The 27,871-nt window shown below is 39.8% G+C and overlaps 1 protein-coding gene across 1 annotated transcript; it reads left to right on the top strand.

Annotated features, from left to right (window-relative positions):
* Nucleotides 1-1,039: 1,039 nt before the first annotated feature.
* eif5b (eukaryotic translation initiation factor 5B) lies at nucleotides 1,040-27,591 on the top strand. Its single transcript, XM_051703186.1, has 24 exons — nucleotides 1,040-1,139; nucleotides 9,684-9,803; nucleotides 9,928-10,003; nucleotides 10,202-10,853; nucleotides 13,789-14,000; nucleotides 14,085-14,235; nucleotides 14,323-14,415; nucleotides 14,565-14,651; nucleotides 15,322-15,387; nucleotides 15,529-15,836; nucleotides 15,954-16,061; nucleotides 17,776-17,886; nucleotides 17,986-18,053; nucleotides 18,155-18,296; nucleotides 18,390-18,521; nucleotides 18,646-18,828; nucleotides 18,915-19,076; nucleotides 19,301-19,432; nucleotides 19,688-19,819; nucleotides 20,036-20,112; nucleotides 20,203-20,367; nucleotides 23,636-23,774; nucleotides 24,013-24,174; nucleotides 26,624-27,591. Exons 1-24 carry the CDS (start codon nucleotides 1,105-1,107, stop codon nucleotides 26,729-26,731), a joined length of 3,621 nt encoding a protein of 1,206 aa, XP_051559146.1. The 5' UTR covers nucleotides 1,040-1,104; the 3' UTR covers nucleotides 26,732-27,591.
* Nucleotides 27,592-27,871: the final 280 nt, after the last annotated feature.

Below are 27,871 nucleotides of genomic sequence, written 5' to 3'. Positions count from 1 at the left end.
GAGTGTTGAACTGATGTTGTCTAACGCGCTAAAGCTAGCGGCAACACATCACGTGCGTTTGAACCGTCACTTCCATCAGCTGTTAAACGGCGAAGGATTCCGTGTAGTAAAAAACGTTAAGTGTTTAATTTGGGACAATAATACACTTTGAAATTTCATACACTACATGGCTGAGTGCACAGTACATTTTGTAAGTGCATTGTGTATAGTGTGTAATTTGGAACATATCCTTTGAATTGGACACGCCCCCTCTTTCCAAAGCCCCGCCTTCCATTGATAACGTTGTTGAGACCGACGCCAAACAGTACAGCAGCATTGCGTCTTCTCACGGTTTTCAAACACAACAGTAGTTAAATAGCACCTTCTGCTGACAACTGTTATGAATCTGAATATGGGATTAAACCTGAATGATACTACACTATGAGAATACGCAAAATTATTGACATGCAGAAAGCACATTAAAGTCTTCCTAAAGATAAAAAATATCGCTTACAGCACCTTTAAGTATAAATATACAATTACATATGTAGTACTGCAGACTTAATGCACATATATGCTTATAATAGAAACCATTAATAGTTTACTAGTATTAATATAGGAATAGTATATCATTATATATAATATAAAACGGGTTTATAATATACGAACAAATAATATATATGTAATAATATATCATATAATAATATAACATATAATGTGAAGTAGTACTCGTTTTGCTGATATTTCTATACGCGCGTGCGCAGTGCTCGTGTCGCGCTTCCTGATACTAGAAAGCGTGTAACTTAGCACGGATTTGTCAGTCATATGGATGTCCTATGACTTTATTCCTTAAATATCGGATTCTCCTATTTAATTTGTGGGTTTAATTGGGAAACCAGCACAAAATATATGATTTTAGTGTCAAAGCTATCAATTTTGGTTGAAATTACATCGTTTAATAAAACTAAACATACAGACTGTCCAGATACGCTACAGATCTCCGTTTAGGCCGCGGTGCGCAATTACTCATCTTCAAGAGCGCATGCGCAATGCGAGTACGACCAACTTGATGTGCTAACACCGACTACGCCGCACCGCAACGAGGAGGTTACAGCCACACACATTATGGGGAAGAAACAGAAAAATAAGGGAGATGACGGGTAAGTTAGAGCTTCTGCGAACGAGTGACTTACACTCTGTTGGCAGCACAGTGCCCGTGTTGTTTATCATTGTGACTGGAACAGTCTAATAAGACATACTGTTAGCCACCTGGCTAGCCTCTGATGGCATGAGTTCATGTGCTGCTGTTACTAGGCCTGTCCTGCTCATCTGCCTCTCTGTAACGAAACTGCTCACATAAATAGAGGAATATCATCATGAGAACACTGGCATTTATTCATACGAGTCTAGACACCAGGCTGATGGGGCGGTTTAAACTAAATACTCTTATTTCTTTAGTTAGTGGCTCTACAATCAGACATGAGGAGGTCTTGCCAGTCGAGATCCACCAGCTGTGAGTCTCAGATTAGTTGCATTTCACATCTGTTTTCATATCAGACAGTGTCCAAGGCTCCAAGCACAGGAGATGTGAGCATTTTAAGGTCGTGGTCTCTGTATGTTATAAGCTCTATCTGATCTCTCATCGCCTGGCAATGCAACCTCATCCCTTTCCATTGTGCCACCCGGCTGTTCTGCATTGTCTTCAGTAACGCGCTCCTCTATGGGATGCCAGCGTCCATTGTTCTTATAGAAACAGTGACAGTAAGAAATGGCAAGCTCTGGGAATGTGAACAGCACACAGGACTGGGAAGGTCATCCTCCACTTTATGGATGGATACCTGCTGGATTGACCAGGGTGAGCTTTCCCACTGAGATCAAAGGATGTGAACAGGTTGCAATTCACTGTAACACAAAGTCAAGGACATATTAACCTTTTCTTATAAAACCCTTATATTATGATTAATTATGTTGAATTTGATCCAGATCCAAAAATGAAAATGATCTCATTTACTCACCCTCATGCCGTCCCAGATGTGTATGACTTTCTTCTGTTGAACACAAAGATTTTTAAAAGAAAATTTCAGCTCTGTTGATCCACACTATGCAGGTGAATGGTGACAAAACTTTGAAGCTCCAAAAAGCACATAAAGGTATCATAAAAGTAATCCACAAGACTCCAGTGGTTTAATCAATGTCTTCTACAGCGATTCAATTGTTTTTTGGTGAGAAAAGACCTAAATATAACTCCTTTTTTTTCACGATAAATCTTGACATCAGCAGACTCCTTGGTGATCATGATTTCAGGCTCGATTACACTTCCTAATGCGCCATCTGGTGCTCTGCCCATACAAGCACTTGAAGAAGAATCAGAATGAGCTTTATTGCCAAGTATGCTTACACATACAAGGTATTTGTCTCGGTGACAGGAGCTTTCAGTACACAACAATACAAAAAACAGCTACAAGACTTTTAAAAAATAATTAAAATTGAAAAAAAAAAAGATAAATAGTGAAAAGAGAAAAGTATATATAGAATAGACAATATATAGGAAGTGTAATCGAGCTTTAAATCATGATTGTGTCTAAAGGCTGCAATGGCAAGATGTACAGTGAAAAAAGAGTTATATTTTGGTCTTACCCAAAACCAACTGGATCACCTCAGAAGACATGTGCTGCATCCGAAACCACATACTGTCACAGTATCTACTTTATAAAGGACGCACTTATCTGCTGGCAGAACAGTACATTATTTTAGATATGCATGCAAGTAATATGAGTAGATTTCGGACATACTTCATCCGGGGACGTTGGCATCGTCTCATGACCCCGAATATATGACGTAATAACAACAACCACGAAAACTATTTGCTTTGGTTTTGTTAAACAAGCACCATTCAAGCACAAGGAACAATTATCTTGATATATATATAGCACTTACAGTTGAGAAGCGGTGTCTGCCTCACAATTCACCACCGTCCCTTTAAATCCAGTGTTTTGAACGTGACGTCGCCTCAGCCCACGAGGGATTATCGATCCACACTTCAAAATCTTGTTGGAAATAGTAGGTCATCCAGGTTTTCTTGCTTACTGCTTCATGAATACTGTTTTTGGCATACTATATAGTAGAGAATAATGGATATTTGGATGAAGCGATGGATAAAACCATTGGAGTCTTATGGATTTTATGCAGCCTTTATGTGCTTTTTTGAGCTTCAAAGTTTAGGTCCACATTTATTTGCATTATATGGGCCTGGGATATATATATAAAAAAACTTCATTTGTGTTCTGCAGAAGAAAGTCATACACATCTGGGATGGCATGAGGGTGAGTAAGTGATGGAGAGAATTTTCATTTTTGGGTGAACTAACCCTTTAAGGTCCACTTCTTGTTTTCAATGCCTATTAATTCATTATAATTAATATGTATTGAATAGTCTTCTCTGGTCTCAAATATTTCATAGGTTAAATACAAGTAAAACTTGATGCCAGGGATGTTTGATTTGTGAATGATTGTGATGAAAAATTCCTTTCAGTCAGTTCATAAAAACTAAATGATTCATTAGTGACACTTTACAATAAGTTTAAATTATTTAACTAACAATGAACACATTTTTTTCCCCCAATTTGGAATGCCCAATTCCCAGTGCGCTTTTAAGTCCTCGTGGTCGCGTAGTGATTCGCCTCAATCCGGGTGGCGGAGGATGAATCCCAGTTGCCTCCGCGTCTGAGATCGCCGTGAGAACTGAGATCACGTGGCTTGTTGAGCGCGTTGCCACAGAGAAATAGCACGTGTTGAGGCTTCACGCCATCTACCGCGGCATCCGCGCTCAACTCACCACGCGCCCCACCGAGAACGAACCACATTATAGCGACCACGAGGAGGTTACCCCATGTGACTCTACCCTCCCTAGCAACCGGGCCAATTTGGTTGCTTAGGAGACCTGGCTGGAGTTACTCAGCACGCCCTGGGATTCGAACTAGCAAACTCCAGGGGTGATAGCTAGCGTATTTTACCACTGAGCTACTGATGTTTTAAATATTGGTTAATGTTCATTTCAACATATACATTTTTAAAATCAAAAGTTATTAGTATACAAGTATAAATGTTAACATTAGTTAATGCACTTTTAACTAACACAAACTAACAATGAACAATTGTATTTTTATTAACTAACATTAACAAAGATTAATAAATGCTAATATATTATAAGTTAATATATTGTTCATTGTTAATTCATGATATCTAATGCATTACAGCAAGGTTCTATTCATTAACAAAGTGTTACCAGCGAATCTGTCTTAACTGTAATAATTTAAAATAAAATCCTTTTCCACTAATTACAAATGACTGGAAAATTTATAGAAATTCATTGGTCAAAAAGAATGGGAACCCTGGAATAATTCATACTTTTTTCTTTCTTTTTTTCCAGTGTGATGCTTTTGTTTTAATAGAACCTTCTAATTTTCTTCAATTATAAAGTTAAGGCTATTCAAATTTTTTATTTTTTATTTTTATTTTTTATTTTTTTGGGTTGAGCTTCATGTTGAGGTCACTGTGGAAATGTAGGACAGGTAGTGCTCCTTGTTTGACCTGTGGTTTTCTTTTCTCTGTGAACTGTCAATTGTAGCTTCTCCAATGGCTAAATTTAGTCGTGTCTGATGCTGAGCAGATCAGATGGTGTTCTTACTATTGGTCCTCTGGCCTTGCAGGAGGCAGTTAAGTTGATAAGCACCTTAATGAGTTCAGATTCACAGGTCAGATTCTCTTATTGGTGGTTGCTATGCAGTTCCCTGTTCCAGTGGTGTCAGTGATGTTATGAACTAAAGACTTTTTCAAGTCCAATGTGAATCACATTACCATGCCCACAAGCTTAATAAAGGGCACTTAAGATCCTACAAAATTGTATAACTGTCTTTTAATAAGGCCTGGTTTTAGGTAAAAAAAAAACAACATTTTTCCCACTTCTAAAATCTTTAAGCATTTGGTAAACCCCTCCATCTCCTCCATTCGTTCATCTTTTCATTAGCTGGTCTTTCATCACCTGTGTATGCTGAAGACATCAGGTTTGTATAATGATGACCCGCCCTGTGAATGGTGCTTTTCCCTTGCTGATGCAACAGACATGCAAGGAGGGCTGTAAACTCCACTATATAAGCAGAACAAGTTTCTCTCTCTTACCATTTGCTGTCTTTCTCTTGACAGGTAAGGTGCTTGACCTCAGATTTTCAACTTGCTCAGTCTCTATGTTTTTGAGGTTTGCACAAATTGAAATGTGCTTTAGTTTGTTACCTAAAGCAGTTGTCTGGTTGGTGTTTTAGTTGTGTTTATGGTTTGGTTTGTCTTAATGGTATTTTTCTTACACTGCTTCTGTATTATGTTAGTCAGTTTTTAATAGTGTGATGTAAAGTGGATAATGGACATCCTGTTGTTTGTAACCTAATCTCTGGTGACAGATGTGAGTTTTCCTGGCTCATTGCTTATTGCTTGGTTAATGATTTCTGGTGGTCACTATTTACTCTGAGCTTACGCCTAAGTGCTTTATGGCTTAAATGTGTGTTTCAACCCAATTTTCAATGTCCTAAAGTCATTTGTTAATCGCAATATTTAATCTTAAAGGGGTAGTTCACCTAAAAATGAAAATTCTCATTTACTCACCCCCATGCCATCCCAGATGTGACTTTCTTTCTTCTGCAGAACACAAATATTTCTAGAAGAATATCTCAGCACTGAAGATCCATTAAATGCAAACTTTGAAGTTCCAAAAAGCACATAATGACAGCATAATAGTAATCCATAAGACTCCAGTGGTTAAATCCATGTGTTCTGAAACAATCCAATCGGTTTTGGGTGAGAACAGACGAAAGTGTAACTCCTTGTTGACTTTAAATCTTAACATCTGCAGTCTCCTTGGCGGTCATGATTTCAAGCTTGATTACACTTCCTAGCGCCATCTAGTGCTCTGCGCATGTGTTAAGCGCTAGTAATTGTAAAAGAGCTTGAAATCGATGGAAAAATGGACGCCATGCAAGGAGCAGACGTGTGAACGACGAGCTCTGCGCACTTTGCTGGATTTTCGATTATTCTCATGTTATAATCTGGTGAAATTTGATACACCCAGTTACACGTTTGTCCTTTGTTGCAAAACATGGCAAAGAAGTCAAAATCATCGGGCTCTGGAGATATTAAAAGACACTTACTTGTTCAGGATGAAAGCCCCGACAGGCCTACAGACCGGGGACTCGATTTGGATGGCGTGGCGAGAGAGGAGATCCAGCGTCAGTTGTCCAACATGTCGATGATGTTGACGAAGATTCTTGCTGACTTGGAGGATCTCGCTGTAATACGTCGATTGATCACGGCGATGGAAATAAAATTCTCTCAGTTAGGTACAAGAGTGTCTGATGTTGAAAAACGAATCGATTTTCTGGAATCTTCGGAGAGGGAATTATCCGCTAATCCGCCGCGACCAAAGTTGATTTGGAACGTCTCCTTGAAAAGCTTGAAGATCTTGAAAATAGAAACCGCAAGAATAATGTTCGAATTGTTGGAATTCCTGAGCATGAAGAGGGCAGAGATATGGTGAAATTCCTGAACGAGCTCTTCCCGAGTCTGCTCGACATAACAGGCCACAAGCTGGAAATCGAGCGAGCTCACAGAGTCCCAGCTCACAGATCTGCTGAGGGAGACAGGCCCAGATCGATTCTGGCCAGATTTCTGAGATCATCCGATAAAGATCTTGTGTTGCGCCAGGCGAGGAGCAAAGGGAAGCTTTCTTGGAAGAACCATAATGTTTTCTTGTTCCCAGACTTTGCGAGTTCGACAAGAGAGAAACGTGATCGGTTCAAGGAATGTAAGAAACTCTTACATCAGAAAAAGATCTCGTTTGCTCTGATGTTTCCTGCCAAACTGAGAATAGAAATGAAAAACGGTCGCAAAGTATTCACATGTCCAAATCTGGCAATGTCTTTTATAGAATCAATGACTGAGTAAACCATTGGATGTTTCTCATGTGAGTGGGCCTGACTCGCTGTACCTAACTCTTGAGGAAGCTGGGTGAAATTTTGGGTTTTTTGCATTGGCTCCGCCGTACGGCTGGAGCTTGTTTTGTGAATAACACTTTTCCTTAAAGAAACTTTTGCATTTGCAGATTACATTTGCATTGAAGTTCCCGGCCAGTTTGAGAGTGGACACTACGGATGACCGAAAAATATTTACATGCTCACACAAAGGATGTCTTTTATAAAGCTGACGGATTATGTAAGTCATGGTATATACTTTTATGCAGCCTCCGAGTGAATTGACTCAACCATCCGGGGAACCGGGATGCCGGTTTTGTTTCTTTTTGTATTGGTTCCGCCTAGCGGCTGGAGCATGTTCTGTTGAATAACACTCCTTTGGAACAGCTGTGGATTAATCTGTTCGTTCTTCGTGCTTATTCCTCCTGTTGGCTGGAGTTTGTTTTGAGTTTTTTTTATTTATTTTTTTTACATTTTTTTTACGGGACATTTGAATGATTACGTCATCCGCTGAACTCATAACAGCCGGCTCACGGAACATTCGTTTGTCTGTCCGAGGAATCTGAATGGTTTTATATCGGCTGGAATTTGTTTTGTGGAAGATCACACCTTTGAGACAGTTCTGTGAATGAATCTACACATTTTTTTGTGTTTATTCTTCCTATTAACTGGGTTTATTTCATAAAGTATTTTCTGTTATGTAATTTTGCCTCGCAAAATTTAGCAATCCGATGGCAAATTTGTCGTGGGGACTCGTGTGCGTTCATGGACCTTTTGAGTTTAGAGGGATTGCGCCGGTTGGCGCTGTCGTGCGCGGGGTTAATGCGCACGTTTTTCTTTTTCTTTTTTTGGGGATTTTATTCCCAGCAAATTTGTCTGATTTAGTTAGTGTTAATTTTGACCCTTTAATAAAAAGGTTTTCGAGCGATGTCAGCAGGTGGGCTTCATTACATTTATCGATGATTGGGAAGGTTAATGTTATTAAAATGAATTGTATTCCAAAATTCAACTACCTGCTTCAGTCTCTCCCTGTAGATGTCACCCTCTCTTATTTCAAGCAATTTGATAGCATAGCGAAGTCCTTTTATTTGGAATGGTAAGCGCCCCAGGTTAAATTTCAATAAGTTACATTGGCCAATTGACAGAGGAGGGCTAGGCCTACCCAAGATTTTGTTTTATTATTATGCGTTCGGTCTTAGACATTTGGCTCATTGGTCGCTTCCACCTGAGAGGGCCCCTCCATGGTTTTGAATTGAAAAGGAAGTTCTTGCCCCTATCTCGCCACTGCATAGCCTTTCGATTAAACTAGCCAGAGAGGTTAAGTCGCATCCCGTTATTTTGCATTTGCACTCGATATGGACAAAAGTGTCGAGTGTTTAATTCTGATATTTATTTAAATGTTGCCTCGAGCATATGGCAGAACCCTAAACTATATATTAATAAGTCCCCTTTTTGTTGGTCAGATTGGATTGTGAGGGGGGTTAATGCACTTGGTGACCTATATGAGGGTGGAGTATTGAGATCTTTTGAAAATTTGGTTCAACATTTTGGCATTCTCAGATCTCAGTTTTATAAGTATTTACAGCTTTGCCACCTACTCTGCACTATTTTTGGGAGTGGCACGCACCCCTCTAAAGCAGCAGGTGCTTTGGGAGAGGTGATTGCTGCTTTTGGAAAAGGCCATGAAGCATCAGTGTATTACTCCCTACTAATTCAGAGTCTGGGGGATGGAGCCTTGACTTCTCTCAAGAGAGTATGGGAAAAAGATTTGAATTTGGTATTGGAGGATGGAGTGTGGACTAAGATTCTTAAAAATGTCAAGTCTGTATCTAGAGATGCAAGGGTTCGCCTTATGCAATTTAAGATTTTACATAGATTTTATTGGACCCCCTCTAGATTATATAGGCTTGGTCTTAAAGACACACCCACTTGCTGGCGATGCCAGTCAGAAGTTGGAGACACTACCCATGTCTTTTGGGGGTGTGTTAAGATCCAGGAGTTTTGGTTGAGGGTTCAGAGGTATTTGTGTGACGTTTTGAAAACTCAGGTTTTGCTTTGTCCCAGACTCTGTATTTTGGGTGATGGAGCGGTCATGCATTTAGGGGACAATCATATAAAAAACTGGGTTATGACCAGTCTCATGATCGGCAGGCAAGTAATTTTAAGGGGTTGGAAGTCAAATGGAGCACCCTCTTTTTCGGAGTGGTGTGGGGAAATGGGGAGGGTAGCTGCATTTGAAGAGGCGGTAAGTAGAAGGTTGGGGTTGAGGGACTTATTTGCTAAAAAATGGGGCAAATATTTAGATTTTTTGGGGGAATCTCGGGGAGGGGATGTGGAGAGTGTAGTTTAATCATGTATGTTTATTATTTTATTTATTTGTGTGTGTATGTATGTGTGTGTGTGTATATATATATATATATATATATATATATATATATAAATATATTTTATTTTATGTAAGTGTATATATGTGTGTGTATGTGTGTGTATATATATGTGTATATGTATGTGTTTTAAATGTATGCATTAAACCTGCATTTACAGTTTCTCATTAGTCATATGCCAAACCTATGACCCAGTTGGTTGTAGTTCAGTGTTTGTAGCATCACAATTATTCACAGAGCATTAAAAAAGCAGAAGTATTTTGTGAAACATTAAACATGCGTGTTTATCCATCTCATTTGCATAGTGCCAAAGACGACGGCGTTGACATTGACGCACTTGCGGCAGAGATTGAGGGAGCGGGAGCAAGCAAGGAGCAGAGCAAAGCAAAGAGCAAGAAGAAGAAAGTAAAGAAGGACGACTTTGAGTAGGTCTACGTGTGTCTCTTGACACTGATGTAGAGGACAAGCATGAAGCACAAACTTACTGTACAGTTAAAAGTGTTCTTACAACTGTGAAAGAGCATTACTGATGAACTGTTTGTCTTGCAGTGAGGAAGACATCCTTAAAGAACTGGAGGAGCTGTCAATAGAAAACCAAGGAGAAAAGTCTAAAGAAACAGCAAAGGTATTCTTTTGGAACACAAAATAAAAAGCACTCCTTTACATGCCACCATAGCAATCACAAGAACAGCTTTGATACCACATAGAAACCTGCTTTAAACACTCAAGTATGAGCTATATTATATGACTTTCTTTTAGTGCAGGTGTTTAAGTTTGAGTCACGTCATTGACAGCCATGTTTCCGTATGTTTTCCCGTCTTAGAAATCAGATTCAGTAGAGGACATTGAACCAGAGCCCCCTCTGAATAAGGCAGACAAGAAGAAGGCCAAGAAGAGTAAGAAGGTGAACTTTGATGATGAGGAGGTTGATGAAGATCAGGGTCAGAACAACATGGAAAACGACCACAGGACGAAAGATAAGAAGGCGGTGGAGACTCCCGCTGCTGCTGGTCCTGCTTCAGACTCTGAGGACGAGGGCTTGCAGTCATGGCGGAAGTCCAAGGCCAAGAAGGATGGCGGCCGAAAGGGTATGTCTGACTCGGAGGAGGACGATGAAGATAGTAGTGCGAAAAAGGGTGGAGGAGGAGTGGGTGACAACAACGAATCGGACGATGATTCTCAAACCGCACGCAAGAAAAAGAATAGTAAAGCGAAAGCCAAGCAGGACAGCGATGAAGAGGAAGGAGAAGTGACCTTCAAGATGAAGACGGCGGCGCAGAAGAAAGCAGAGAAAAAAGAGAGGGAGAAGAAGAAGAAAGAGGAGGAGAGGGCCAAGATGAGGGCCAAGAAAGAGAAAGAGGAAGAGGCCGCAAAGAAGGAGGGAGGGAAACCAGCTGCCACACCTTCAATAGAGAGCAAAATAGTTGAGGCATCAGAATCGGTGGAACAGGATGGAGCTGATGTCCAGGGAGAAGGTGCGATTTTTATTTATTTATTTATTTTTTTTTTCAATTGGATTCTAATTTTGTCAGATTAAAAATGTTTAAAACAAGAACTAGAAGTAAAAATCTAGTTAATAATTATCAAGGCACGATTTCCACACTGTCACAAAATGAACACAGGAAGAATAATCAATCATTTTTATTTATATGCAATAAATATAAAAAAATATATAAATGTCAATATTTACCTAGATATGTTTACTAAACCATTTTAATGCAAGAAATTTCACCCAGGGACTTCTATTAACGTTCTTGAGTGATGATGCAATTAAATAATTGAATCAAACTTTTGAATCAATTCATTGAAATAGACAGTTTGAAATGATTCACAGAAATGGATCGAATTTACCAACTCTAATGCCGGTTGTGCTACTGAAGTTTAAGTCTTAGACATTTTTATTAGGGGCCAAGCACTGAAGGTGCAGAGCCCCTAATGTATATGAAAGGTATTAAAGGTATTCATTGTATATATGAAAGGTATTAGTCGCACTGAAGTGCCTTGATGAGCGCTGTTTGATTCGCTGTTTTGACGTATTTCCTACTGAAACAGGAAATGGGTTTTTAAATATAGCCAATAGGCTTTAGTTTTCAGCCACACACACACCCCTTTCCACCGTGCTGCTCATGTCAGAGTCGCTAACCAGGGAAACTTGAAAGGCAATCTCAATACTGCTTTTCTAAAGGTTTGAGACACGAATGATCAAACTATCATCGTTACTACAAAGCCAGCCCACAAACGCACACACAGCACATCACCGTCTTTGTTTATAGCGAGGCTGTTGCCGTTGTGCCAATACAGATGAATGAGAAAAAAGTGAGTAAAAAACAATAATACATTTTTTTTATATATCCAAATTATTGTTTTTGATTAAAGATTAAGAGGGCAAACCATTTAAAAAAAAAAGTTAAATAAATCGTTTATAATAAAAAAGCAACATCCAATAAGAAAATAAGAATTGTCCATTTTGAATTCATGTTGACTTTAATGACACTCAAATGTAACTGAACCAAATTTGAGGTCTCTAACTAAAGTCCAAACAGTTCAAAGTTGCACTTATGTTTATGCTCATCACATTTAAACTGCAAGTCCTAGAAACAAAATAATTTTTTCCTCTGATTACTTGGCTCATGCTGAGTCGATATCATGGTTAGTCCTAGACCGTATTTACTATTTGCTCAAAATTGGACCTGTATTCCTGATGATTTACCAAACCGATGTTGTATAAGGCTTCAACGAAATCAAAGGCAAGATGCCAAAATAGATGTGAGGCTGTATCTTCGAAGTACTTTGCCATATTAAAACAAGACTTGGTAGATGTCACAGCCATTATGCCCTGAGGATACCTGAGCAGTTTCGGCACAGCGCCACCTACTGGTCAAGAAATATGTCAATTTCTGCTTATAACTTCTGAATAGTTTGGTCTAAAATCATGAGACTGGCCTCTTTAGATTTCTTGAGGCATAACGAGGCGAACAATACCCAATTTTACTATGTAGGCCATATTGGGTGTCAGCAATTTTGGGTTTTGTCGGAAAATGCTGTGTTTTACAAAAGCCCTGGCGTATCATTACAAAATTTGTCATCGGGCCATGCCCTGTACTTTGTTTGTTTTAGCCTATTGTCAACTTGTTTCGTTTCTTGGGTCATGCTGAGTATGATGATACTAAATTTGTCATGGTCGGCCTTACTTCCTGTCTGTAATTTTGAATTTAATTGAAAACCTACTTTTGCGATCTCCTCCTAGGCCATATGTCCGATTTTCACAAAATATTTTCATGTAACATCTAGGAACACTCTTTACAAAAAGTTATGAAAAGCTTTTTGATAGACCAACCGTTCTCATGTAACGCATCAATGAATTTCATGGCAAGATGCCAATAAGGATCTGAAGCTGTATCTCGGAAAAGTTTTGGTGTATTGACATGAGACTTTGTATTTGTCAGTCGCCAAACCCTGACAGCATCATATAAAGTTGGTGACAGCGCCACATGTTGGTCAAACGTTTTAAGGAATTGTATTATAATATCAGCAATTCTACTTCTGTTTTTTTTATGCCTCTTCTTTTTTTCTTTTTTTTTTTTTGGATTTTTCCCCAATTCCCAATGCGCTCTAAGTCCTCGTGGTGGCGTAGTGATTCGCCTCAGTCCGGGTGGCGGAGGACGAATCCCAGTTGCCTCCGCATCTGAGACAGTCAACCCGCGCATCTTATCACATGGCTTGTCACATGGCTTGTCTCCGTGGCAACGTGCTCAACATAGCACGTGTGGAGGCTTCACGCCATCCACCGCGGCAACCACGCTCAATACACCATGCGCCCCACCGAGAACAAACCACATTTTATAGCGACCACGAGGAGGTTACCCCATGTGACTCTACCCTCCCTAGCAACCGGGCCAATTTGGTTGCTTAGGAGACCTGGCTGGAGTCACTCAGCACGAACTCCAGGGGTGGTAGCCAGTGTATTTTACCACTGAGCTCCCCAGGCCCCCCACTATGCCTCTCTTCTTAATCATAATCAGTGATGTCCAGTCATACTTTCTTACATGCCATTAGTATGCCTGGCCCCATAATTTCTGCTTGCAGCTATATTTAATTTAATTATTGTCTTTAATTTCCCGATTTCGCAAGATGCATGGTATCGTATAAGGGGTAAATATAAAACACATTAAAATCATCACAATATTCATAATGTTGCTTTATTTAATGCTGCAGGCAAAATGATTGCAAATATAATATCATGAATAGTCAATATTTGACCCAGTCCTAGTGTTAGATAAAAAAAATGATAGTTATTTTGTCAAATGTCTCTTTAGATGCCCATGTTTTAATAAGTCTAAGCCAGTTTGGTTATCCATGATCACTGTTTATTTTCTCATTTATTTTCCTCTCTCCTCTGCTTTTTTACAGAAGAGGGTGATGGGGACAAAAAGAAAAAAGACAAGAAGAAGAAGAAAGGAGAGAAAGAGGAGAAAGAGAAGAAAAAGGGGCCAAGCAAAGCCGCAGTGAAAGCCATGCAGGAAGCACTGGCCAAAATGAAAGAAGAGGAGGAACGAGCCAAAAGAGAAGAGGAGGAGAGACAGAGGCGACTGGAGGAGCTTGAAGCTCAAAGACTGGAACAGGTTAGTGAAAGAGAGACATTCCCGTGCTCACGATGTCAAATGCTATGATTATGATCCCTTCATCTCTGAAACCTTCATCTACAGGAGCGTCTAGAGGCTGAAAGGAGGGAGAAGAAGAAACAGAAGGATAAGGAACGAAAAGAGAGACTGAAGAAGGAGGGAAAGCTCCTCACCAAGGCCCAGAAAGAGGCTCGAGCCAGAGCAGAAGCCACACTGCGAGCGCTGCAGGCTCAGGGTGAGAAATTGTTTTTACTAAGCTAAGAATGTAACGATCTTTTTTTTTTTTTTTTTTGGCCTGATGATGTCATTGGTTTCCTTTCAGGTGTTGAAGTGCCATCAAAAGATGCAATGCCAAAGAAGAAGCCTGTTTACTCTGATAAGAGAAAAAAGAAGCAAACAGCACAAACTCCTGAAGGTTAGAATTGATTGTCATCCCTTTTGTTTGTAACTTTTTTTTCGTCAGAACATCTGTTATTTCTTGCACTATGTTTGACTACAAGAAGATTAATCCATGGTAGTGAAACATGGTTTAAAACTTCTCAACATTTTATTTTCTTCTGTCAGAAACGTCAGAGGTGGCATCACCCACATCAGAGACACCTCAGCCAGTTACAGCAAAGATGGAAGTGGAGCAGCCTAAAGTAGAGCCAGGTAATGACCAAACACTGGCGGTGCTGATGGATTTTCCCTGATTGAAGTTTATAGTTAAAGCATGTGGGAAAGTAAAAAAAAAACATTTATGTGGCCTTAGATTAACTTTTAAGGATTAATAGATATGGTACATGGCATATGCTAAATGATTTACTTTGTTCAGTCACCAAATGTGGTTTTCCATGTTTATAATTTGTTTTATATTCTTGTGAAGTTTAAATGAATATACACTGCCTGGCCGAAAAAAAGCACATCCTAAAGACTTTCAATGGGGTTAAGGACAGGACTCTGTGGTGGCCAATTAATGTGTGAAAATGATGACTCATGCTCCCTGAACCACTCTTTCACAATTTGAGCCCGATTAATCTTGGCATTGTCATCCTGGAATATGCCTGTGCCGTCAGGGAAGAAAAAGATCCATCGATTAGAAAACCTGGTCATTCGGTACATTCAGATGCTCAGCTGACTTCATTTTATTGCCGCATAACGTTGCTGAGCCTTGAACCAACCAACTGAAGTAACCCCAGATCATAACATTTATTTAAATACAAATGGCGACTTTTATTTTGGCCAAGCAGTGTACACAAGTATTTATGGTTGTAAGAAAGGATGATGGCATAAAAAAATTTGTACTTTAAAACTTTGGATTGATACATTTTAATTTTAACAGTCAAGGAGCCAAAGGCAGAGACTGCTTTGGATGACTGGGAGGCAATGGCCAGCGACGAAGAGAAAGGTGGGTGGTTTTTAAGTTATGACTAATGATCTTACAAATATAGCATGCAAAAAATACTAGAAAGAATTAAACTGTGTAAAAAGAAAAGATACATAGTTTGTCACAGTGGCTGATTAATCAGACTTTCATTTCCACTCACAGAGATGAAGAAGGTTCACATCGAGGTCAAGGAAACCACTACAACTACACAAAAACCCACTCAAGACCAAGAGAATGGCAGTGAGGAGGACGAAGAGGAAGAGGAGGATGAAGAGGAAGAGGAGGATGAAGAGGAAGATGAGAGTGAGGAAGAGGAGGAGGAGGAGGAGGAGGTGAAAGACAGCAGCAACAAGACGGCACCAAACAAAGCAAGAAAAGAACCGAGCTCAGAGTCGAGTAGCGAGAGCGATTCAGATGATGATCGAAGCAAAGAGGAGAAACTTTATGACAAGGCCAAGAGACGCATAGAGGTACATACACCCCAAAAGCACTTTGGATTAATTCTCTCTCACCTGCGATAATCATATTGCTAAGATCCTTGTTAGTAGGGCAAAATCACTGATTCTTGTTTATCATTTTGTGTTCAGAAACGGAAGCAGGAAAACCTAAAGAACATTAACCTGGACAAGCTCCGATCTCCTGTAGTTTGTGTACTGGGCCATGTGGACACTGGAAAAACCAAAATCCTGGATAAGGTGTGTTTGAAAGTGCCTTACATGGACTTGGAGCATCTGCTTTAGGGCGCCTACACACTAGAGTTTAAGCTGCATCAGTGAACACTAAAAATGTATTGTTTTCAATTAGAGAAGGTGCGTTACAAGGACGTAGAGGAGAAACGCACAGGTTTGCAAAAGTTACTTTCTGTCATGCAACCAGAACTTAAAATCTTGCTGCAACACACTCTAAAGGCCTCGATATACTTCTGGAGAAGTTCTTCTTCATTCTTCCTTTAGGGGTAAAAAGAAGTTCTAAACGACCGAGCAGCGGTATACTGTTTGCGAACATTCAGACACCCGCCACACCACTATGGGAGGTGTTTAGAGGATCATTTAAATATGAGGACAGTACATGTAAAACCTTTCAAATGTGTTATCAATGACTTTTTGCCTCATTCTTTGAGTAGAAGTCACGGTCAGTAAAAGAAGCTGATTTAACCACTCGATAATGATTTAAAGTAATATATATGCAGTAGATAATGTTTAATTTGTCTTGTTTACATTGTGAATTCAGAGGCGGGGCAGTTGTGCTTCTGGAAATCTAATTTGTTGTGATTTCAAGCTGACACTAGCTCTTTTCACACCCTCAAAATGGATCTTTCCTGTCCAAAAATATTAAGTTTTCTATCAATCAAACTCTCTGTTAGTGCTTGTTCTAGTGTGTAGTTGCCTTAGGCCAGAAACATACTTCACGCATACACTAATGCGAGTGCTTGAAAACTTGTCTGGTTCAACTTCAACATGCTTAGGTCCTAAACATACTCTACACATGTACTGTATGTAAACGCAGACGCAGTAGCTCAATTTTGTGTGTAGTTGTGTTCCAAAATGTGTCAGACCGCAATTCAAATCACAGCGCAAGTACGTGATGCAGTCTTAATGTTGCCACGAGGCACTATTGCGAGATTAGTGTGAAATGTCCACTTCTACGGTGAGTTTTCTCTTTCAAGCCAACTACTGTCATGGCAGAGCAACAGTTTGAAAATAATTTTGGCTAGCAAGTAAATTAAAGTCCGTATATTTATAGCAACTTAATGGAATAATAACACATCCCGTTTAATGTCACAGACGTTTGAAGGTAATTCTATCACCCACTTGAGTAACGAGGTTTGATCCCACCAAGGTGAACGCAAGAATACACAATATGCATGTTCAACCAGACTGCGTGTTGGCAATGCAGTGGCCAAGCACTCGCACCTGCATTCATTCGGCCTTTAATGTATGTTCCTGTGTTTCTGTTGAAATAGCAAACCTCAGTACTCAAGGGGGTGATAGTTACCTTCAAACATTTATACCATTAAACTGGATGTTATTATTCAGGTAAGTTGCTATAAATATACTGACTTCAAACTGTTGCACCACCATGACTGTAGTTGACTTGAAAGAGAACTCACCATAGAAGTGGACAGTTCACACACTTGCGTAGAGTACGTTTCGGCCTTTAGACTTTAAGACCTAAGTCAACGGTCAATGTACAGATGGAACATTTGTTGAGGTGACACACCTGGCCAATTGTACAAAGGTGCCTGGAATTGTTCCTGGCAGGCAGAGTCCTCTAACCCCGCCCCATCCCTAATACTAACCATATAGAGCTGAGTAGCCTGACAGGAACAACACTGGGCACCTTTCTCCCATCGCAACACAGTTGGGTGTTATTTGTGTGTTTAATGTTGTTTTCCACTCTGTCCTTCAGCTGAGACACACACATGTTCAGGATGGTGAAGCTGGTGGTATCACACAGCAGATCGGTGCCACGAACGTTCCACTGGAAACCATTATTGAACAGACCAAGATGGTGAAAAACGTAAGTGCAACCTTATGTGACACCCACATACTCTCATTCTGTTTTTACCTGTGATATTTTTTGAAGTGGTTAAGAAGTGTGTGGGTATATTTATGTCAGTTTGACAGGGAGAGTGTAAAGGTTCCTGGGATGCTCATCATTGATACACCTGGTCACGAGTCCTTCAGGTATAAACAAATGTTACTTGAACAAAACTACATTTTCAGTGTACCCAACCATACTTGACATTTAAACTGTGTGCTTAACGGTGCACTTCTCCTCCCTTCAGTAATCTGAGGAACAGGGGCAGTTCTCTGTGTGACATTGCCATCCTGGTGGTGGATATCATGCACGGTCTTGAGCCGCAGACGCTGGAGTCCATCAACCTGCTGAAGGAGAAAAAATGCCCCTTCATAGTAGCACTTAACAAGGCACCAGATACTGACTATTGAATTACTGAGTACTGAATACTCACGATTCCAACAAATATTGATTAGTTATGACTTCATATGTTTCTTTCTCAGATTGACCGTCTGTATGACTGGAAGAGGAGTCCAGACACAGATGTGGTGGCAACACTAAAGAAACAAAAGAAGAACACTAAGGATGAGTTTGATGAGAGGGTTAAATCCATCATCGTAGAGTTTGCTCAGCAGGTCCATTTGCTTCACCTTTAGTGGTCATTATTGTACTAACTACTAACTGTTAGTCCATGTTAGTAGTCAGCAGCATATTCAAGTATAACTTACCTGTCCTCTTGTGTGCCTTTTGAATCCTCAGGGTCTTAATGCTGCCTTGTTCCATGAGAATAAAGACCCTCGTACATTTGTATCCCTTGTTCCCACCTCGGCCCACTCAGGCGATGGGATGGGGAACCTCATCGCCCTCCTGGTTGAACTCACTCAGAACATGCTGGTCCGCAGACTGGCCCAGTGTGATGAGCTCCGGGCCCAGGTCATGGAGGTAAGGGTTCCAGTACAGTAAAGTGCTTATCCTCTTATATTCAGACATAATAATATATCCTCTGCTGTCCACCTCTTATATCTCAGGTAAAAGCTCTGCCTGGCATGGGTACTACAATAGACGTGATTCTGATCAACGGCCGCCTGCAGGAGGGTGATACCATTATTGTCCCTGGTGTGGACGGACCAATCGTCACTCAGATCAGAGGGTTGCTCCTGCCACCACCGCTCAAAGAGCTCAGAGTAAAGGTATCATATACTTTATTTGTTCATCTCTGAGGAAAAAGGGTAAAAAATGATAAACATGCATGTTATTGCATTTTCTATATGATGTGACATCTAAATTGACTAAATATTTTTATCGGGGTGTTGTAATATATGCAAATCTGAGCTTGTTTGCATGGCGGACACTATAATACCTACTGTATATTGTAAAGTCCTGTAATGGCCACATGTTTTGGCTCTGTGTACAGAATCAGTATGAGAAGCATAAGGAGGTGTCCACGGCTCAGGGGGTGAAGATCCTGGGGAAAGATCTGGAGAAAACGCTGGCAGGTCTGCCCCTCCTTGTCGCCCATAAAGAGGATGAAATACCAGTGCTAAAGGTAGCCACAGCCCTTTGCTAACCGATCACATTTCATCATATATTTTTGGGGGGGCTTTGTTTTTCTCTCCCTGCCTCTCTCAGGTTTTTACATATTCTTGTGCACTGTTCAGTGTGATGAAGATTTCTCTCCTTTTGTATTGTGATTATAGCCTATAGTAGCAAATCGAATTGATGCACTGTGACTCGCTCCTTGTAGTACATTGGTTTACATCCATTCCTACATCCTTGTACATGTTTGGTTGACTGTATGTAGGATGAGTTGATCCGTGAACTGAAACAGACGCTGAATGCCATAAAACTGGAGGAGAAGGGTGTGTATGTCCAGGCCTCCACCCTTGGCTCTCTAGAGGCTCTTCTGGAGTTCTTGCGTACATCAAAAGTGCCTGTAAGCCTTCAAAAACCTCACACAATCCTTCATAAAACTCATATTAACCCCTAATAATGTAATAATTCAAAATGACCTGTAAAACTAGTATTTACTTGAACCATATTCTTTGTATTTCTAGCATCCATGATATCTAGTTTAGTATGTGTCTTAGTCTCTCTCTCTCTGTTATTTACTGTATCTCTCTCTCTCTCTCTCTCTCTCTCTCTCTCTCAGTATGCTGGCATCAACATTGGTCCCGTCCACAGGAAAGATGTGATGAAAGCATCCACTATGTTGGAACATGACCCACAGTATGTATTCTAAATTATATAAAATATCTGTCCTTTCGAGACGGTCTCAATGCTAATATTTTCTCTTTCTCGGTCTCGCTCCTCCTGTAGGTATGCAGTGATCCTGGCATTTGATGTTAAAATAGAGAGAGATTCTCAGGAGATGGCTGACAGTCTTGGTGTGCGCATTTTCAGTGCTGAGATCATCTACCATCTGTTTGATGCCTTCACCAAGTACCGAGAAGACTACAAGAAACAAAAGCAAGATGAATTCAAGTGAGTTAACTTTTGCCCTGATTCTACCTTATTTATTTTTCCACACACACACACACACACACACACACACACACACACACACACACACATATATATATATATATATATATATATATATATATATATATATATATATATATATATATATATATGTGCTGTCAGTCGATTAAAGTTTTTAATTGCAGATTTTGAAAGTGCTGAAATTTGACTATATATACTTTTTCTAACAAAATGCACATTTCTTTCTTAGGAAAGAAAACAAAACAATATGTAACAATGCTTTAACATTTAAGTAACATTAAATGTTTCCCAAAGTCTAAATGGGAGTTTGACTGTTTGAAAGAGCTAGTCCCCACAGAGGTTGCATATTCATTGCAATTGGCATTAAATCTCTTAAACTCTCATCCTCCACAATATCAGTCGGCTGGTAGACTGTGGCTATCTGTTTTGCTACAGCAATCGTGCAGATGCATTTATGATTTGCGTCAGGGAATTGATGCCAGAGTCAAGCGTCGCTTTGAACTCCACGTGAAAAGTGCTAACAAACAACATCTCACTCTGCATTTTCTTGATGGTTAAGACTTGATATGCTTCTGTGGTAATTAAATTCTGCCTTACAGAGGCTGCAAAATACTTGCTTTCCAAGTCCAATCTGGTCTTGTTTTGTACAACAAATCCTTTCTCCATAATTTTATCACCAGCATGGAATCTCTGGTGTGTCAGTGTAATGACTCCGGACGGACACTCCGACCAGTGTTTATACTGGTTTATGCTGTATTAACGGTAAATGCGTTAATCGCGATTAAGCAAAATGAATGTGTTAAACTTTAAATATTTGCATGCGTTAATTTTGACAGCTCTAATAAACAGTGTGTGTGTATATATATATATATATATATATATATATATATATATATATATATATATATATATATATATATATATATATATATATAAACTCAGCAAAAAAAGAAACGTCCCTTTTTCAGGACACTGTATTTTACATATAATTTTGTAAAAATCCAAATAACTTTGCAGATCTTTATTGTAAAGGGTTTAAACAGTGCTTTCCTTGCTTGTTCAATGAACCATAAACGATTAATGAACATGCACCTGTGGAACGGTCGTTAAGACACTAACAGCTTACAGACGGTAGGCAATTAAGGTCACAGTTATAAAAACTTAGGACACTAAAAGAGACCTTTCTACTGACTCTGAAAAACACCAAAAGAAAGATGCCCAGGGTCCCTGCTCATCTGCGTGAACATGCCTTAGGCATGCTGCATGGATTCATGAGGACTGCAGATGTGGCCAGGGCAATAAATTGCAATGTCTGTACTGTGAGATGCCTAAGTGCTACAGGGAGACAGGAAGGACAGCTGATCGTCCTCGCAGTGGCAGACCACGTGCAACAACACCTGCACAGGATCAGTACATCCGAATATCACACCTGTGGGACAGGTACAGGATGGCAACAACAACTGCCCGAGTTACACCAGGAACGCACAATCCCTCCATCAGTGCTCAGATTGTCCGCAATAGGCTGAGAGAGGCTGAACTGAGGGCTTGTAAGGACCTGCCTTACAACAGGCTTACCAGACATCATGGCAACAACGTCGCCTATGGGCACAAACCCACCTTCGCTGGACTGGCATAAAGTGCTCTTCACTGACGAGTCGTGGTTTTGTCTCACCAGGGGTGATGGTCGGACTCGTGTTTATTGTCAAAGGAATGAGTGTTACACCAAGGCCTGTACACTGGAGCGGGATCGATTTGGTGGTGGAGGGTCCGTCATGGTCTGGGGCGGTGTGTCACAGCATCATTGGACTGAGCTTGTTGTCATTGCAGGCAATCTCAACGCTGTGCGTTACAGGGAAGACATCCTCCCTCATGTGGTACCCTTCCTGCAGGCTCATCCTGACATCACCCTCCAGCATGACAATGCCACTAGCCATATGGCACTTTTCTACTGCATGTTACAGATCAACTCGACTCTGCTCGCTTTACTTTTCTGAGCTTGCTTTTCCACTGCAGTTTAGTGCAGCCTCAACGTGGGTGGGATTATAGGCTGATCATCATAGTTGCATCGCCCCATCCAGCTCTTATTGGATCCTCTCCTCGGCTACTAACTAGAGGAACGTCTGCACCTCGTTTATTGACTGCCGTGGTTTTGCGCACAGCCATTTCTTTTTACAATTCGAAAGTCGCGTGAACAAATGATACTGCTATCGCTGTTGCTAACTTTAAAACTAGTGGGTTGATGTTTCGTGTCGCAAATCCAGTGACGCTTGGAGTGACGATTCTCTCTGACCAATCAGTGATCTGCAGGGTTTTGATGTCACATTTAGTATCGGCTCGGCTCGCTTGGAACATTGAACACAGTGGTACTAAAAAAAGTACCAGGTAATATCCACAGTGGAAAACCCCCAAAAAGCGAGCAGAGTCGAGCCGTACTGTGCAGTGGAAAAGCCCCTTTACTGCTCTTTCTGTGCGTGATTTCCTGCAAGACAGGAATGTCAGTGTTCTGCCATGGCCAGCGAAGAGCCCAGATCTCAATCCCATTGAGCATGTCTGGGACCTGTTGGATCGGAGGGTGAGGGCTAGGGCCAGGGCCATTCCCCCCAGAAATGTCCGGGAAGTTGCAAGTGCCTTGGTGGAAGAGTGGGGTAACATCTCGCAGCAAGAACTGGCAAATCTGTTGCAGTCCATGAGGAGGAGATGCACTGCAGTACTTAATGCAGCTGGTGGCCACACCAGATACTGACTGTTACTTTTGATTTTGACCCCCCCCCCCCCCCCCCCCCCTTGTTCAGGGACACATTATTCCATTTCTGTTAAGTCACATGTCTGTAAACTTTTTCAGTTTATGTCTTAGTTGTTGAACCTTTTTATGTTCATACAAATATTTACACATGTTAAGTTTGATGAAAATAAAAGCAGTTGAAAATGAGGAGTTTATATGCATTGTCAATGCATTAGATGAGAATGAGAATATCAAACCCAAGTGGCATTTATTTTAAAGAAAGTTATCACAAGCATTTGTTTGAAGCAAAACATTTCACAGTAAGGAGTTTGTTAGGTGTCAAGTTATGAAACAATATAATGATCTAAATTAAGAGTTATTAAAGATTAAGGTTGGTAAAAAAAAAAAGTGTTTGGTTGATCTTGAGTGGCTACATTTGTTTTTTGCGTGTTCTGCTGAAGAGAGAATTTATTCTGAATATGTGCAGTCTAATTCCTGTATGTCATTATTTTGTTTTGCCTTTAGGCACATAGCCGTGTTCCCCTGTAAGCTGCGTATATTGCCCCAGTTCATCTTTAACTCCAGAGATCCCATTGTCATGGGCATAACTGTGGAGGCTGGAGTGTTGAAAACGGGCACTCCACTGTGTGTGCCCAGCAAAGGGGTAAGAAAGTTGGAGGATGTGTGTGTGTGTGTATGCATGTTAGTGTCCTTTAGTGTATACCTTATATGCTTAATGTAAAAAGCATTGAAAATTCCTTCCTCTACCAAGCTTTCTTCTGTATGTCAATTGTAAAATTTTAGCAGTTTGCTTTGCTAAATTTAAATCTTAATATATTGTACTGTATATTTCTGTTGTTTGCATGAATGTCATTTGTTTTAACACACTCTTATTCTCTCAGTTTGTAGATATTGGTATTGTGACCAGTATAGAAGTAAATCATAAGTCTGTAGATACCGCTAAGAAAGGACAGGAGATCTGTGTGAAAATAGAGCCGATTCCTGGAGAATCACCCAAGATGTACGGCCGACACTTTGAAGCTGTAGACATCATTGTTAGCAAGGTATGGTCTCGCTTCAACCTGAAATAAAAAAAACAAATGGTATGATTTTAATGATTTTGTTTCCGTTAACGATTCTTGAAGGTGCACTCTTCTGGTAAATGGGCCGCAACGACATGCTAAAATACTGATGGTTTTCTGCGCTACTGTTCAGTGTCACTGCAACACACAGCACAACCAGTGTAGTGTGATTCCTGATCGAATGAGCCAGTTCTTTTGTCTCCCTAGTATGAAACTTGCAGTGTGACTTGTGTTGTCCGATTCCCAAACGAATTACACTTATGAGCCGGTTCTCTTGAATCTACAAAGCAGAACATACAGCACAACCTGTGTAGTCCGATTCCGTTTTGTGTAGTCCGTTTTTTTTTATTTTTTTTTTTTATAATCTATGCAGCAAAAAATGCAGTGCTGCATCCCAATCAAATGACTCGTTAGCTGGTTCTTTTTAGTGAATCAAGAACTTGCTGAATCGCTTCGTCATGTCCAATTCAAAATAAACTAAGAATTGTTACTCTGTTTTGTGTAAAAGACTTCAAAGGGATAGTTCACTCAAAAATGAAAATTCTCTCAACATCCCAGATGTGAATGACTTTCTTTCTTCTGCAGAACACAAAGATTTTTAGAAGAATATCTCAGCTCTGTAGGTCCATACAATGCAAGTGAATGTGACCAAAACTTTGAAGCTCTAAAACGCACATAAAGGTAGCAAAAAAGTAATCCATAAAGATTCCAGTGGTTAAATCCATGCCTTCTGAAGCGATCCAATTGGTTTTGGTGAGAACAGTCCAAAATGTAACAAATTTTTCACTGTAAAGGCCCCAATATACTTCCAGAGAAGTTCTTATTCGTTCTTCGTTCAGGGGTAAAAAGAAGTTCTAAACAACTGAGCAACAGTATACTGTTTGCAAACATTAATGACACCCGTTTGCTGTGGGTATGTTTAAATGAGCATTTAAATATGAGGATGCTCAGTAAAACCTTAACTAATGTGACATTAAAATGTGTTATCAATGACTTTGACTCATTCTATGAGTAGAATTCGGATGAGGTCAGTAAAAGAAGCTGTTTTAACCACTCGATGATTTAAAGTAATATATATGCAGTAGAAAATGTCTTGTCATGTTTACATTATGAATTCATGATGCTAATGCACTACCACACTATATGCTGTCATAATATGCATAGATTACACTGTTATTGTAATTTATGATGACACTGATACAACTGAAAAGATAGGTTTGCAAAAGTGTTAATATTCAGAATACAGACCAAAGAATGGTGATAGTGGCATATCTTATTTTGAGCATATGTGTGAATGGCTTTCACTGCAGATGGCACATGAGTAATTGGGCACTTGAGAGTATTTGAGTAGATTTGATTCCTTTTGTAGACACAAAAAAACACACTGGTGTTTTCAAGTTGAATACTGACTGAAAAACAGTAGGTGGAGCTTCAGGTCACACTTACTGATCACATGGACCAATGGCAGTAAGGTGTTTAGCAGCCGATTAGAAGTTTTCTTAAAAGTTCGCCCAGGCGAGCTGTTCCAAACCACCGAAACGAATGCAAAAACACCTTCTTTTTGGCCAGATTTTGTTCTAAATGACCCATTCGTTCTTCGATTTCATATGAAGCATATCTGGGCCTTTAATCTTGATATCTGCAGTCTCTAGGCACGATCATGATTTCAAACTTTATTACATTTCCTAGTACTTGACGCATGTGCAGAGTGCTAGATGGCGCTAGAAAGTGCAGATTTGGTCTGTTCTCACATTGGTTGTATTTTGGTCTCTTCTCACCCAAAACTGATTAGATTGCTTCAGAAGACTTGGATTAAACCACTGAAAACTTTTGGATTACTTGTATGCTGCGTTTATGTGCTTTTTGAAGCTTCAAAGTTTTGGCTACCATTCACTTGGATTGTATGGACCTACAGAGCAAAAATTGTCTTCTAAAAATCTTTGTGTTCAGCAGAAGAAAGTCATACACATCTGGGATGGCATGAGGGTGAATAAATCCTGAGAGAATATTCAGTTTTGGGTGAACTTTCCCTTTAAATTAGTAATTACAAACAAAACCTATTTAACAAAATAGTCATATCAACAACCATCCAGTAATTACAAATTTATAAAAAATGTATAAGATATCTTGAAGTCTGCACCTTTTGCAAGAATCTATTTTGTTAAAATATGAAATTATCTCCTGATTACTGCTGAGGGCAGTAATTCCAATAATAATTGCTTTTCTTATTTCCAAATATTTATTTCTCAAAAGTACTAAAAGAATCGTTAATGGAACCAGAATTGTTAAATACCTTACGATTCCTATCTGTACTCGATGCCAAGAATTAGAAGTGTTTTCTTTTTCACTTGTTATACATGTGTGTGCAGTCTGCTCCTCTGGCCTGTTAAACCGATTGATATAAATCACTTTTTTTGCTTTGCTTTTGCAGATTACCCGTCAGTCAATCGACGCGCTGAAGAACTGGTTCAGAGACGAGATGCAGAAATCAGACTGGCAATTAATCATGGAACTGAAGAAAACCTTTGAAATCATCTGAACACATCAGTGACTGTGACTGATCTTAGATATCAAATGACCCCCTGCACACACATCATATACACACTATATGTTGTACACTCCTGAAATCATCTGCGATCACAGAGTCATCAGTGTTCATACGTTTAAAGACATTTTTACACACATATCCTTGCACAGTCCTGCACCGAGGAATAGTTTCTTGTGTGTGTGCGTGGGGGTGAATATTCACAACACACTCCCCTTTTCCTCTCCAACTCTTTTTGGGTGGTGGGGAGTGTTTAAAAAAATTGAAAAATAGAAAAGTGTAAAAAAGGAAGGGGGGAAAAAAAGTTTTTCTGTGAGAAACTGAATCTATTCCCACTGTTTTAAACAGTGACAAATGCTAGAAAATGTTAAGACAACCTTTGCAACTATTCCAAACGTGCCTGTTCTCTCTTATTAATCGATTTTTCTTTCATTTCATGTATTGCCCCTCTCAAAGTTCACTGTAAGGCTGGATTGAACTTGAGCTGCTGATTTGGACCTGCGGTCTGGTCTTAGATGTGGGCTGAGGTTTAAAACTAAGGGTATAAAACTTTCACGGATAACTACAGGAGGCTGAGTTTTTAGGATTTTAGATAAACAATTATTACCATGTCAGTATTTTCATTTTCGCTGCAGAGTTCTTAAATGGGTTTTTTTAAAATTAGACTCCACCCTTATCCTCCTCCCAGCCAGAGACTGTCCCTCTCTCTCCTCCTCTTCCATTTTGGGGTTTCCTTTGTATCCCCTGATACCTTTACCCAGAGTGTGTCGACTTGGAATAAAGGCATCTTTTACATATTTTGAATCAGAAATGTAAGATTGATAAAATCATCAACAATAAAAAGATGGCCTATTTATAGATTTTGTTCTTGTCCCAAAGGTTTTCGTTTTGGTAACGATGTGAATATGACCTTGGTGAATCATCAAAACTGTTGAGAAATGTCCAGGTCATATGTATTTCAGCCCAAAATCAAAAGAGAGAAAACATTTATATACTTTGTTTGAAATTTAAGGAATTGCATTCAACGCCAAAATATTTAGCAAAAAAAAAATCAAACATTTTCAGTTCACCCAAAAATTTAAATTCACATTATTTACCCACCCTCATTCTATCCCAGATGTGTGACTGACTGAC

Source organism: Myxocyprinus asiaticus, chromosome 7 (assembly GCF_019703515.2).
Source record: "Myxocyprinus asiaticus isolate MX2 ecotype Aquarium Trade chromosome 7, UBuf_Myxa_2, whole genome shotgun sequence".
In the NCBI taxonomy this organism is placed as follows: domain Eukaryota; kingdom Metazoa; phylum Chordata; class Actinopteri; order Cypriniformes; family Catostomidae; genus Myxocyprinus; species Myxocyprinus asiaticus.
The sequence above is the reverse complement of the archived record's forward strand: the minus strand, read 5'-3'. Positions and strand labels throughout refer to the sequence as shown.